The sequence below is a fragment of the Drosophila obscura genome, unplaced genomic scaffold, assembly GCF_018151105.1.
Source record: "Drosophila obscura isolate BZ-5 IFL unplaced genomic scaffold, ASM1815110v1 contig_97, whole genome shotgun sequence".
Taxonomy (NCBI): Eukaryota; Metazoa; Arthropoda; class Insecta; order Diptera; family Drosophilidae; genus Drosophila; species Drosophila obscura.
The window spans coordinates 1,390,234-1,404,627 of record NW_024542891.1 but is presented as its reverse complement, the minus strand read 5'-3'; the positions used below and the strand labels follow the sequence as shown (position 1 = coordinate 1,404,627).

Here is a 14,394-nt window from a genome sequence, read left to right as displayed (position 1 = left end):
TAGTCGTAGTCATAGTCTATATATCATCGCTTTCTCTTGGTTTCCCAAAAAATTCGTTGTGTGGCTGCTCTTATGTAGACAGATATATCTCAAAAGAACAATGAAAGCCCGATCTTAATCGTCTGTTTGTTGTTTTTTGTTTTGCTGATTGATGGATCGCTTTGGTGTTTTTTGTTCTTTCCTTCGGTGCAACTCATGGGTGAAGGGGCGCGGGGGGGGAGTGGTTGATTGGTTGGTGGTGATTCATTTGTAAGATTGGTGGGGAGGTTCATCTTCATAGAGCTTCATATAGTTCAGTTACAGATATCGATATTCTGGATATTTAGTTCTGTATCTGTATCCGGTATTTTGTATATATATAATATAGTTAACATGTATATATAAATGATCTGATCTGGTTACTTTATATATATGTATATAGATTACATGTGTAATCATCATATGTTCATACATATATTGTGTATATATATATCTATATATATATATATGTATTGTATATATAGACAGCGAATAGCGAACGTTATTATTGCTCTGACCCATCCATAATAGTTTCAGCTGATTCTTCTGTTCCTGGGCCACATTCTTCTACACATCCACATCCTCAGCCTGATCTCCGATCTCCTGTTGTTGTTGCTGCTCCTCCACGGCCATTGCATTATTTTGTATTTGTATATTCTGTTTTTTTTTTATATAATATAACATATATATTTTGTATATATTTAGTTGGTGTTTCGTGCATCTTTCCTGTTGTTGTTGTTTTTGTATTTTTTGTTTTAGTAGTTTTGGGGCCGACGTCCGCGTGGCTTGATCTTCTCCGATATCTGCCACATCTCCTCCTCGCCCATGAAGTCCTTGAAGTTTTCAAAGAACCGTATGATCCGCTCGTTGCGTCGAAACGGATACGCACTACAAAGATGACAGAAAGACAAATGTTAGTTATTTATGGGCCAATGGGGTTTAGGTACGTGGAAGCGGCATCCTACCACTTCTTGAAACGCTTCATGTTCACAATGATGTTGTACTGCTGCCAGCGTTTGGAGAAATTGATGACGCCCTTGGACAGATAGTCCTGGTTGCCCACATGCACAAACGTCAGATCCTGCAGGACCAGACCGCTAAAAAGAACACATATGAGCACATTTTTATCTGGAAAGAAGAGTTGCGGGGACTCACATATAGGGTATGCAGGGCGGATTGGTTTCGGCCAGGGCCTGGCGATAGGCCCGAAAACTGGAACTGGAATCGATGAGGGCGCAAAAGGAGCGCACCTCCTCGGTGATGCTCTTCTGCCACTCCAACCTGCAACAGAAGCGGAATAAACATTTAAATTCGGTTATTAATTATGGGAAAATGATTGATTTACCTTCGAATGGGACCCGAATCGAGGGCCGAGAGCAGCGCCAGATACGAATTATAGTTGTTCATCTTGCGCAGATGCTTCATGATTTTAATAAACTTATTCACATGCTTCTCCCGCTCCTTGGCGTCGTGCAGTCGCAGGATCTTGGAGCGAGCCCAGTAGGACATTTTGTTAAAGTGCTCGGTGAACTTATTGAGGTTGGGCGACTTCTCCTCGCACTGATCTTTGGCAAATAGTAATACTTCGGGTATCTCGATCTTCTGGAACAGCTCCGCATCCAGCAGTGTCATCTGTTCGGCAATGTCCAGGGACTTGAGGTCCAGCAGGCTGGGATGATTGCTGCTGCCGCTGCTCATGCTGCTGCTGCTATTACCGGACAGACCACCACCTACACTTCCGCCGATGCCGCCGACAGCGGCTCCGCTGCTGGTAATGGTTCCGCCCAGCTCCAGTTCGTTGACAAAGCCATATACCTTGGGCTCCTTGTAGAGCGTCACTTTCTCCACGAACTTGTTGCGCAGCAACTTGGCCAGATATAGCTGTCCGGAGCAGACCAGCTGGTAGACAAACTCCACCAGGAGGCTAAGCAGTTGGCTCGTGAGATCCGTAGATCTGGAATGGATAGATATGGTTAGCCCTTTCGGGAGTACTGAATGCCAATTGAGTCACTCGGATACTCACGTTAAATCATTGACAACCCGCACCAGCAGCGAGAAGGTCTCTTTGGCGGCCTTCTGCTTGTTATCCTGCACCTGGCAGAAGAAGTATGTGTAGCGATGGGTGAGCTTCTCGATCACATCGATCGGCTGGATGAAGGTGCGGAAGGTGGTGATGAACGCCTCGCTGAATGCTGCACGTGTGGAATGGACAGAGACAGAATGACAGACAAATGATGAGTTGGGGGGAGTTTGATGGTTACGAGGGTGCTTGACATGCTTCCGCTTGGCTTGCTGTGGATGTGGATGCGTACCGTTGTCGGCGACCTTCTGGACGCGGCTCGCGTGCACAATGAGCGCGTCAATGTAGCCGCCCTTGACCTCAGGCCCGTCCTCCTCCTTCTTCTTGAGTATTAGATAGCGCGTTATATTGACCTCCTCCAGCATATTGATCACCGTCTCCACCTCGCCAGCGTCCTGATGATGCTGCCTCTCGCTACCATCTGACTGCCGCTGACGCTGTTGCTGCTCCTGCTGCTTCTCAGCATCCGACTCTGGGGCGACTCTTGACTCTTGATCTTCATCAAGCAGCTTGGGCGTATTTATGGGCTGCTGATGCTGTTCATGCCGCTGATCATTGTCCGCCGATGTTGTCGGTGCCAGCGAGTCATCCGGCAGCTGATGCGAGTGGCAATAGAAGGTCTGACCTTCGCCTTCGCCGTCGGCATCGCCAGAGCTGACATTCACATTCTCATTGCTGTCGAGGACCAGGGAATCGTTACGCTCTTCAGAGACAGTGGCCATACGGCTGTCTGGCCGCCCGCCGCTGCCACCGCCCGATCCATTCTCGCCGAGAGTTGGCTTTGGACTGGGGGGCGGTGTGGTGACAATTATCGGCTGCAAAGACTGCGCCGGCTTGCGCTGCTTGTAGTTCTTTGGCGGCAAGGCTGGTGGCGTTTCCAGCTCGGGGGACAGCTCCTTGCTCATGGGCATAATGCTGCAAAGAGAGAAAGAATTGCTAAAGCTCCAATCTCTCAATGGAGGCGAATCCTCTACTCACTTCATTGTCTGGCTGTGGGAGATATTACGGCTGATGTTGCACGCATGCATCGTGTGTCGGTGCTGCTCGATGGAGCGAGTCGAGGCCGTGCAGATTTCCATGTAGGCCAGAACTGTGTGTGCGGAACGGAAGGGAGGTGGAAGGAAACGGAATTAGTATTGAGCCGTGCCGGAATAATTCCAAGTCAAAAGTCGAACCAACAAAGCCGATCGATCCCTGACGCTAGATACACACGGAAATCTATCTCGCTTTGAAGGGCTATACAGCATTCGTATGTGGTGCTTGGAAAGGCAAAATTTCTCTTGGGCGCTTATCTACAGCCACAGATTCTATCTGTCAGACACAAAGATACACCTAAAAACATCAAGGGATCGCAACATCACAACAAACAATAAAACAATTCAAACACTGAGCACAGAAGCACAGAACATATGGAAGCACACAACGGTGGGGGATACAGAGGATTAGGCAAAAACGAAACAAAATCAAAAACGGAACTGAAACAGAAAACAGTAACTTTAACTTCATGGGGGATCAATACGAAACAAATGGAATTGAAACCAAAATCATCAACCCCAGCGGCAGCAGAAGCAGTGTTGGGCAACAACAAAAGTGTTGAGCAACAGCAGCAGTGTTTCGCAAACATTTGAATAGCAGCAAGAAGCCAGCAACGAACTCGAAATGCTCTTTGTGAATCCCCTTAATTTTTTGGATCCAATTGTTCCACTACTACTAACTCCCTTCCTCTTCTGAAAATACTAAAGCCCACCACACATACAATGATGAGCATTAATAGTTGTAATTTTGGATGCATTCCTGGCTCATTTATTTCAATTTAGTTCGAGCTTTCCTCGATCATTATTCTAATCTTTCTATCTTTTCTGTATGTACGCGACAGGTTCGGTTACACGCATTAGGCGTCATGCGGCTGCGCCCCTCGGTCCGATCCGTAACAAGCTTGGGCTTGGAGTCGATTGGGTCACTCGATGGTGGAAAATCTCAACATTTGTTTTCTTATTCGCTCAACAGAAACATTAAAACCAATGAAAAGAGCATCGCGAGTTCCCGAGGCTGCCAAAGCGGTTTGGTTTTAGTTTTCTTTTTGTTTAGATTTAGTTTGTGTTCGTTTCTCAATTTGTTTTTTTTTTTTTTTGTCCTCTAATAGCACACACAGACTTACCCGAGAATGCCACACTTTGAAACACTAGATGTTGGTTGGAACGATAATTTAGATGGGTTAGACTCTTACGTACAACAATTTGGCAAATTTTTGTATCGTTTGCCTTACGTTTTGCGGTTACGTTAGCGCTAACGGGTTTACGTTTAAATGTGCTATAAATAAAGGTGTGTCTTGAAAATCAAAATACAAATCCCTCAACCACGGCCTGTGTTTTCTTTTCTTTCGTGCGCTACGGGAAATGATACATGTGTGACTAATTGATTGATTGATTGATTGATTGATTGATTGATTGACTGATTGCCTAATGGGTGTTTTTGTATGCGATTCTGGTTTGTGACCCTTAATGTGGGCGTATGATATATGTGATTAAGGGTATGATCGATATCTAATCCGATTTCGATAATTTCGGCCAATAAAGGACTTCTTTTTGTGGAAGTCAAATTGAGTAAGATGGATTTGGTTGTCTGGTTAAATATCGATCAATAATCGCTTTGATGATAATTTAAATAACGATGATTTTTGTTTTCTTGGCGATATACGAGTATGGGCGTGTGTGTATGATCAACAAAACACACGAGATAAGACGGCACAAAAATTTGGGAAACACTTTTCCAAAAGAAAAATGAAAAATGTAACAATTTAGTGAGATTTCCCCCTCCCACAGGATGATGCTGATGATGAACCGTTAGACTAAGCTCACACGCACACGCACAGCAATAACGGTATCACACTCACCGCTCGGCAAAGCCTATGGGACGGCATTTACCCAGCGGTCGGTTAAAGGTCATGCACAAACACACACACACAAAGAGATGCAGAACCAAAGAAAAAGGAAAAGAAGAGGAAAACAATAATGATAAATAATCGAATGGGTACATTTAATCGAGAGTGTGCAGCAACCGATACTTACTGTACTTCTTCTTCATGGGCAACGGCGGCGGCTCATCGAGATGCCTCTGATCGAAGGCGCTGCAACTTCCAGCCAAATAGTGGGGTGCACTGCGCGGCGGTTCGATTAGGCTGTGGTGCTTCGAATGCCACTGGTGCAGCTGTTGCTGGTGGTGATGGTGCGGCGACAGTTGTCTCAGCTCTGCCACATCTGCGGCATTGCTGCTACCACTGCTGGCTGCCCCCTGACTCCAGTCCAGCTCGTCTAGGGCGCTCGATTCGTGACGCGTCAGCGTGCGCTGGTGCGTTGTTGTCGCCGTTCCCGTTCCCGTTGCCGTCGCTACCGGTGTTGTCGTCTTGGGCGGCAGGGCGGGTGCTGCAGCCTCCGTTGTCGCCGCCTGCTCCTGCTGATCGCCGCTGCTGAAGCTGCTCATGGTGGTGGTGGTCATGCTACTGCTGCTGCTGCTGGAGATGTGCTGCTGTTGCCGCTGACTGCTGTGGCTGACCGATTGGCTGATCTGCTGGTACTCGCTGCTGGCCGCACTCGCTGTCGCCGACTCACTGATACTGATCGCAATCTCCGAATTGCTGCTCGACGATTTGGCCGACGATTGCACGCTGTAGTCCGAGGAACGCTTGGAGACGCTCTGCGTGGAGGTGCGGAACGACTTCATCGACACGAAACCTGCAGCAGAAAATGGCACGAAAGAGAGAGAGAGAGAAAAGAATGTTAGAAACAAGTGCATCTTGAGTCTTAGAAGAAAGCAAAAAAAAAACAAGCAGTATAAGCAAAAATCAAGGAGCAAGTAAAGCAAGTGCGTACTAATAAACAGTTAAAGACGAAGGAGGAAGCAAAGAAAGGATATAAGGACCTTCCGTTCAATCGATTGGCCGTTTAAATAATCGATTTCATTGAATTTATCGATAAACGAAATTCCGATTTCAAGGTAAACTCGTCAAAAAGTGATTGCCTGTTTAATATTACTTTGACTCTACCTCCGAATTTCAGGATTTGGTTGTTTATCGATTAAATGGAAGGATTTGTTACAGCTTATACGAATCCAATGACAGTTGGCTATTGGTGCGTGTTGTTTGCCAATTAAAATCTTTATGGGAAAAGCAGATGAGCAATTTCAACTTTGCCACCTGATTTCTGTGCGTCGTTAAGTTGGTTGCGCCTCAATATTTGGTGAAATGATGCCGTTATTTATACTCAGGACACTTTGAACAGATTTTCATGAAGTGATTTTGCGGTTTAAGTATTAAACAGTAATGGAAAAGCATTAAAGCATAAACAGCAAAAGCATAGACAAAGGACAAACGAAAGAGCTTCAGCAATTGCAGGACGACTAACAAATTGGATACAAGGGATAGCACAAATAATAATATTCAGACAGATACAGAGATATGTATGTGTATGTATAAAAGTTATAGAAGAGAGGAAGACGCCAGCAGAAGAAGCAGTAGTAGGGACTTTAGAAAGCTATAGAGTTGGTGCCAGTACCCGATTCGTTCGAATGACGATTGCTGGTGAGGGCTGCCGCCGCTGTGCGCAGCTCCGTGTTAGTTTCCCCTCCACCTCCTGCACATGCTGCGCTTACGCCTGGGCCTCCGGTGCCTGACAGCAGTGTCTGCGCATTGGGTGGTGCCATGGCCATGGCCATTTCCTGTGCAGCAGCGCTTGCGGACCCGGCGGCTTCTGTATGTTGAATATGTGGGATTTGGTTAATGGAGAGTTGTTTGGATGGAGACAGGAGAGAGAGAGGAGTAGAGGCCACCACTTGAGTTGAGCAGACTGTGGATATGGATCAAGGGATCATCGATGGGATCCAATACTCACTGTAGCTGATCATCTTGTCTGCATCCTCTTCCATCAGCTTCAAGGGATGCTTCTGTTGCTGTTGCTGCGGATCCTCCTCCTCGCGCGAGTGATTCAGAGCCGAGTCAAAGGAGCATTGGCTATTCTCATCCGGGGAACGGGAACGCACCGAGAGTCTATATGATAAAATCGAACAATCAATCAACAATCAGCGGTCTGTTCTGGTCTGGTCCGGTCTGTCTGTAAGCCACTTACCGATCCACACCGTAGTTCAGTAGCGAGATGTTCGAACTGCAGTCCAGATCCGAGTTGAGGCTGATGTTGTGCGACTGCGCATAGGGCAGCGGACTGGCCTGGTTCGACGTTGACGTGGATGAGGAGGAGCCGCCAGGAGGCGCTTGCGGCTGGCTGCGTCGCTTGGGGGGCAACGGTGGGGGATTGCTGGCCCGATTCGGTAGCGGCGGCTTTGGCGGCGGACTCGTGTCGCGGAGTATACTCTCGGTGCTGTGCGACCCCCGCATGGGATTCACATTCCGATGCTCCAGGCTGGCCCGCTCCTTCGGCGACAGGGCAATGTCCGGCAGGGAGGTGCGCTGTGCCACGGCGGCGTTCTCGACAGCGGATATCCGCATGCTGGCCACGCCCGTGATACCGGTGCCGGGCACACCACCTACAGGTAATGTGCCGCCACCAGCGACTGCGTTCGTACTGGATGCTGTTACCGCGCCCATAATCTCGGCTGCGGCCCCGATTCCACCCAGGCCGGAGGAGCCGCTGTAGCGAAAGTTGCACTGATCCTGTTCCTTCAACTTACCCTGGGCCAGGGTTACGAGATTCTAGAGGGAATGAGCAAATGAACGGGAGGATTAAATGTTTGTTTGAATTAGAAATATTGGATATTAGATTCATTGAGTTTTAATAATTTTGTTAAATAATCGCAGTATTATCGATATTAAATCGATTCACTCACCCTCACTGCATCTTCGAGTAGATCGATAACCTCGCGCACATTCTCGTTGCTGAGGGAGGGGCACTCGCCGCTCTCGTCGGAGAGCATCACCTCGTCGCAGAGTTTGATGAGTTTTGCCAGGGATTGGTAGACCTGCTGCGTGGCCGAGCTCATGATGGCACTGTTCTCATTCAGTGGGGTATACGTTTGGATAACTACGGAAACAGCGAGAGAGATGGGAGTCTAGCATGGCCTGTCCTGCATGATGGGGGAGTGTGATACATACCGGAATACATGCTGGCAATGGTCTCCAAGATGACCGTACCATTGCCGGGCAGCACCTCGAGCTTCTTCTTTAGAATAACGTCCCGAAAGTGCTTGAGGGCATTCGATATATCCTTGACGTGCGTCTCTAGCGTCTGTGTGGAGCGCTGCACCTCCTCATTTGAGGGGGCCAGCTTGACGCCAACACCGTGCTTTGAACGCGGACTGTGCGGCGAGTGGGAGCGACCCAGCGTGTTGTTAGTGGTACGCATCAGGGATATCTTTTCGATCAGGTCGTCTTTAAAGGAGCGCGCCCGTCGTGCCAGCTTCGTTCCCTTGAGGCTGTTCTTGTGCCCCGAAGATCCGGTCTGATTGCCGTGAGCGGCACTCGGCGGTGCCGGTGGCACTCCGCCTCCGGCTCTCCCGCCTCCCTGGTGGTGGTGGTGGGGGGGTGATGCGTCGACGGCGGCGGTGTGCATGCGACGGGCACTGAGGATGCACTCGCGTAGCTGCCGCTATTAATGCTGTTGTTGCTGCTGCTACTGCACCCACCACCAATGCCACCACCGCCTGGCGTGTTCGGAGAGCTAATGCTGCCGTCTGCAATGAAGTTATGGAAAATAAATATTTAAAATATGTTTTAATTTTTGATTCAAAAACAATCAAGTAATTCCAATTTAAGTGCCGTCTTCCATTTGCTGTGCAATTGTTCCCATAAGCGAACAGACTTGCCAGTCAAATGTGAACATGGATGCCACTGCTGCCTTTAGCTTAAAGACGGTAGGAAATGTTTAAGCAAGCAATAGAAAGGCTTCTAGAAACTGAACTGATTTCTATCCACAGACCAGCACCCCCCCCCCCCGGCGTGGGGCGCCCACATCCCCCCCCCTCCCCCCTTCAATTGCGCAGAATCCTTTACGGGAGGAGCCTTTTACAAACTTAAGTTTTTGCTGAATTACTATAAATATTTATATTAAATTTTCGTGACTGCAATAGACGTTGATACATATATCCATAGAAATGGCCTTAAAGAAATATATATGTACATATTTGAAAGACTTGACGGATACAATGTTTGCTTTTATTCGGAATATATAAAAATCTCCCAATCCGGACATAGAGCTCACTCGATTCTGTTTTAGATCAGTTTTTGATTCAGATTCTTCATTCTTACTCCCTTCGATTTCCCCTTGAAGAACGACCTTCAGGGGTGTTTTCCCCACTTTCTGCCGATTCTCCTTCTGCATTTGGTTCACTTACGTTCTCCAGCAGCAGCGTTAGGGATACTATTCTTGGACATGGGCATCACTGGCATCGATAGCGATGCTGCCAGACGTGGCAATTTTTTGTGCTTGCAACGTCTCTGGAATTTGATGTTATGCAGAGTGTGGCCGCTGTTGTTGTTGTTATCTCGCGGCATCCATGATGCCCGCTGATGATCATTATCATTATCACGTGATGATAATTATAATTATGATGATGGGGATGGGGATGATGCTGATGCTGATGCGGCGTCTGCTTGAGCGTGTACGAGTAAAAATGCCAGCGATCGGCGAGCGCACAATCGCTCAAAAAAGATTCATCAAACTGTGGCATTGCATAACCGCAATAACAATAACAAAATAGCAAATAACTAAGCAAACACTAAGTCACACTGGACAACACTGGCACAACACACAGCTCTGATCAACATTGAAACAAACAAAATTAATTCTGTTATTGGACTTGCACATCCACCGCCAATTCCATTGCTTTCCTTCCTATCTTTCTCTTTTGTTTTCCATTCCTTCCATTCACTTTCAAAGGCAATTTCGATTTGAATTAATCACAAAATAAAAATAAATGATTATAAAATGATTATATTTAGAGTCTAAATTTTAGACGCTGGTCGAATTCGCGTATGCTGTCGCCGCGTCTCGTGCTGCTGTCGACGACTGGAAAGCGCTTTGAACTATGAAAATCCGCAAAAACGGCAAAACGCGCCTCCCCAAACGCGGAGGTGTCCAACGGAGAATCGGCCAACAACCAACAACTCTGTGGAGATCAATCGGACGGACGGACGGACGGACGGACGGACGAACGAACCGCTAGGCCAGCAGCGGCAGCAGCAACAACAACAACAACAAAACCAGTGTCAAAAAGAGCATCAAATGGTACTTGCGCCTAGGCTCTCACAACTAGCCATGCTCTCCTCTCTGCCAATATCCATCGAGCAGAAGCAGTGACTGAGACTGCGGGCAGCATCGGGCAAAAACGACAAGCAGCTAACAAAAAAAGTTACCTCTCGATGGGGGCAGCATTTTATACCCTTTATATTACAGATGTATCATATGTTTATTTATGTAGGTTTTTCAAAATTAAATTTCTACAAATTTTGTGCAAAAGAGGACACCCAGAAAATAAATTGAATCAAATTGATTTAATTTAATTTCAGTGTGCTTGTTTTTGAAAACCGAATACTTAATTAAAAAATACAAAAAATTAGTTTATTTTTTGTACCATGCCATTTTCTTAAATGGTTTTGGGTAATGGATCTACCCTCTTCGATGGAGGGTATTGCTTAACAAAACCCAACGGTTTGTCGCCGCTCTCTTGCTCTTGGCATGGATGTTGATGCTGCCGTTGCTGCTGCACTCAGGGTTCTCCTACTTTTTCCTACTCTCCCACTCTCTTTGGCTCTCTCTCTCTCTCTCTTTATCTCTTTCTGTCTTCCGCTCTGCATTATCAATCAGCTGTGGGACGACACCTGAATGAGCTTCAGGGCGGGAGGGAGATTACTGCTGAGTAATCTGTTGGGTGTTGGATGGTTTGGTATGGTGGCCTTTGGGCGGATTTCTTCAATTTGCAAGTGCCGCTCGTGACTTGCCTTGGAAATGAGGGGCACAAAATGAGTGCCGCAAATCGAAGGCGTCGCCAAAAACTAAAGCAACAAAAACCGTATAGACACCCACAACACAAAATACACCATACGTTTGTAAAAGAAATGTTAGAAATATAGAAATTGCCTCTCACTCAGTGCCAAGGTTAAGGCAACTTCATTGGTTGAGTCTCGTGACAGATGTCCTTGGAATTGGGGCTAAGGTTAAGGGTTACTTTTTTGGCATCAATGTAAAAAACAAGAACAAGAATTAAAAAGGGGGAAACCCCTTCTGTTGGAAAACAAAAACAGCTGACCCCCATGAAGGTACGAAGAGGGTTGTTTTGGGATGCAAAATTCGATTGCATTTGCTTATCGAGGCCTATCGGCACTTGGCGATCGAGAATGTGGCATGCTGATTCCCCCCTATTCAGATATGGCTCGAATCGAGTTGACATTTCCTGCTTCAATGCCTTATATATGTACATGTGTACATACTCGTCTGTAAGTGCCTGGCATGTCTCTGTCTATGGCGTTCAAACACTTTTGGTTCTGATGATAAATACCGGAATTAAATATTTCCCTGCGCCTGAATAAATACCGTTCTACTTTTCGTGTCCAGGGGATACTACCTACGATTACAGATGTGTAGAAATATTTCTCTAAGCATACATTTAATGCAGATCCCAGAACGCCAAAAGTCACGTTCACCCAATTAATTTTTGGCACACGACAAGAAATGGGGAAACGAGAAATCAGAAATCCAAAAGCCCAAAATCCGAAATGAGCCAAACACGAACCCGATATGCTGCCCGCCACTGCCATTGGCACTTCGGCATCGCTGCAATCGAGTCTCGAGTCGAGGAAATTGGATCAGGCAACGGAGAGTCCGCCCCGCGCCAGAGGAGCGGGTTGGACAAGTCGAACGAGAGGTGAAATCAATTCTGGTTCTGGCCAAAAACAAAAACAAAAATCAAACACCAACAAATTAATAGATAAAATCCAGAAACTCCAGATTTCGGGGTGCCGAAGTTTTGGATACCCTCCTGGCCATTCAAAGTTTAAACATAATCAAATTCAATACGGCTAAGTTTCGTTTCACGATTACTTTTAAAATGGGAGGTAAATTCGAATTCCTGGACTTTTTTTTTTTACAGAAAAATAATAAAATACAAACATATGTATGTAAAGACGAAATTAAAGACGAAAAAAAATGATCAAAAATGCTAAATTTGTCTAATTGTATGTGTATGTACATACATAATTTTCATCTTGACCTTCCGCTCAATACATTAAAATGGACTGTTCTAATTTCTGGACAATTCGAATTTTTTGAAGTTCTTATTTGTGAAATTCCTCTGTATGTACATTTATGTGTGTGTGTTCTATAGTTCCATAAATTATAATACTACAATCAAGCTGATATTCCGATATCTTTTTAACTCAGAGTATGGAATGCGTGGACTTAAAAGAAGAAAGGAATATTCTTTAAATAACTCTCCAGTATGTTAAACATAAATACTGTTAAGTTTTTAACTATTAAGTTGTTAACTATTAAGTTTTCCTCGACACCAGAATAACCTTCAAAATCCATTGATGATGGGGATCTCGTCAGATCTGATGAGGAATCGATCAATGATAAATATACCCCACCTGGTGCCGGTGGTTAGGGTATGCAAAGCCACGATCTGGGCTAGGCGGATTTAAAGCGACTGTCAAATGGGGTAAGGCATGGCCCAGTCATATGGTCAATAGAGATAGAAAGAGAGAGAAAGGGAGGGTGGGGAGGCAATCGGCGGTGACACCAAATTGGTAATTGGCACAACCAACGACAACGACGACGACGATAATGAAGATCATTCATAATCAACGCAGCTTCATTATGCCCCCCGTATGCAAAGTCCTCCGGGCAAAGGCGGCGCTCTCTCTCTCTCAAAACTTGACCAATATTTGTCTATCTCTCTGCCTCTCCCTCTCTCTCTTTATGTTTCTATTGCTTTTTCTGCTCTTCCCAAACGAGAGTAAAGCTTCAACCTGTTTCATGAGGGAGAGAGAGAGAGATCATAAGCACAGCAACGCTGTAAGCTTATTAGAGAGAGAGAGAGAAAGGCATTGCAAGGGCACAAGCAAGTTGTACTTATGTAAAGGTGAGGCATTTTGTTTACAACTCTCACCGTCCCACAAGCCCTTTCAATGAGTATTTTCTTAACCTTATTCGTAACACCGTTCGTAAAGAGAGAGAGAGAGAGAGAGAGAGAGAGGAGAGGAAGAGAGAGCTCGGCAACCAAAAAGAGTAAAGTACCGCAAGACAGTGCATAAGACCAAGAGAGAGTCACGAGAGAGCCAAAGACAAAGAGAGAGAGAGAGAGAGAGCTACACCATTTACGAAATCATCGCGAAATGTAAAACGAAAACAAAACAGAAACAGCAACAGCAAAACGCGCAAAAATGTGAAAATGTTGAATGAATGAATGAATGAGCGCGCAACAAACACCAAAAGCTGCATACATATGTATATATGTACATTCCTATGTATTGTGGAATGTTTTGTGTTGATTGCTGCATGGAATGCCATGCTTTCTAACTGCCACGCCACGGCACTCCATGTTACAATCGCGATCGCAATAGTTCCTGGGTAACCCAGAAGGTGGCAGCAGATGTACCCCCAACGCGTAAGTACGCGTGCTACACATTTCGGATAGGAGGGGGGAAGAAGCAATAAAACAAAGCAGTAAAACGACATGACCTAATCTGTTGTCGCAACCAAAGAGCAACAAAAGAACACACACACAACAGCGAGAGAAGAGTGACGTTCATTCAAATTTCCGTCAATGACAGAAAGAGAGAAGAAGGAGAAGACAAAAAGAAAGAGACTGGCAATTAATTTCCACAATTGTGATTAAGATCCTAAAACGAGATCAGATCAGCGCGAATGATGCTTTAAAATATTTGCCAACTTTAGGGATTATATATGTACATACATACATATGTAAATTTTAATGGTCAAGTATTTCATATGCATTTTTTTAAAGGTGCAACGACCTTCTGTATCTAAGGATATACCATTAACGAACCAAAAATATGAGGGAGTAGAGAGAATGGAACATTCTCCACATTTGGGGGATCCAGAGAGAACACATAAAATGCCCCACACAAGTTTGAGGGAACAATGAGAAACGGCACTTGCCTTAAGCCATGGAGAGGAATGTAGGGAAAAGATCGTGCTCCACGTACATATTCTTGGGAACGCATAGAAATGAAAAAAGATTCACAGATTTGGAGGAATGCTAGAATGAAATATCCCCAAAATATTCGAGGGAACAAACAGAACGGCATATCCACCAAAAAGTATTCGATGAAA

General features: G+C 45.6%; 1 protein-coding gene across 1 annotated transcript; it reads right to left on the bottom strand.

Moving 5' to 3' along the window:
- Positions 1–751: 751 nt before the first annotated feature.
- LOC111066262 (guanine nucleotide-releasing factor 2) lies at positions 752–9,601 on the bottom strand. Its single transcript, XM_041596203.1, has 14 exons — positions 9,437–9,601; positions 8,199–8,776; positions 7,934–8,127; positions 7,219–7,799; positions 6,985–7,139; positions 5,489–5,829; positions 5,167–5,443; positions 3,077–3,188; positions 2,331–3,013; positions 2,042–2,210; positions 1,364–1,972; positions 1,174–1,299; positions 984–1,115; positions 752–906 (listed from the first exon to the last, which is right to left on the bottom strand). The coding sequence occupies exons 2-14, from the start codon at positions 8,653–8,655 to the stop codon at positions 774–776; spliced, it is 3,969 nt and encodes a 1,322-aa protein (XP_041452137.1). The 5' UTR covers positions 8,656–8,776; positions 9,437–9,601; the 3' UTR covers positions 752–773.
- Positions 9,602–14,394: the final 4,793 nt, after the last annotated feature.

Excerpts from the sequence above, each read along its gene's own strand:
- LOC111066262 (XM_041596203.1), bottom strand. The coding sequence starts at position 8,655 with ATGCACACCGCCGCCGTCGACGCATCACCCCCCCACCACCACCACCAG. Across the intron at positions 5,444-5,488 it reads CGCCCAAGACGACAACACCG|CGCACGCTGACGCGTCACGA; the intron begins GTAGCGACGGCA and ends ACAACGCACCAG. Across the intron at positions 1,116-1,173 it reads CCGCCCTGCATACCCTATAT|CGGTCTGGTCCTGCAGGATC; the intron begins GTGAGTCCCCGC and ends TGTTCTTTTTAG.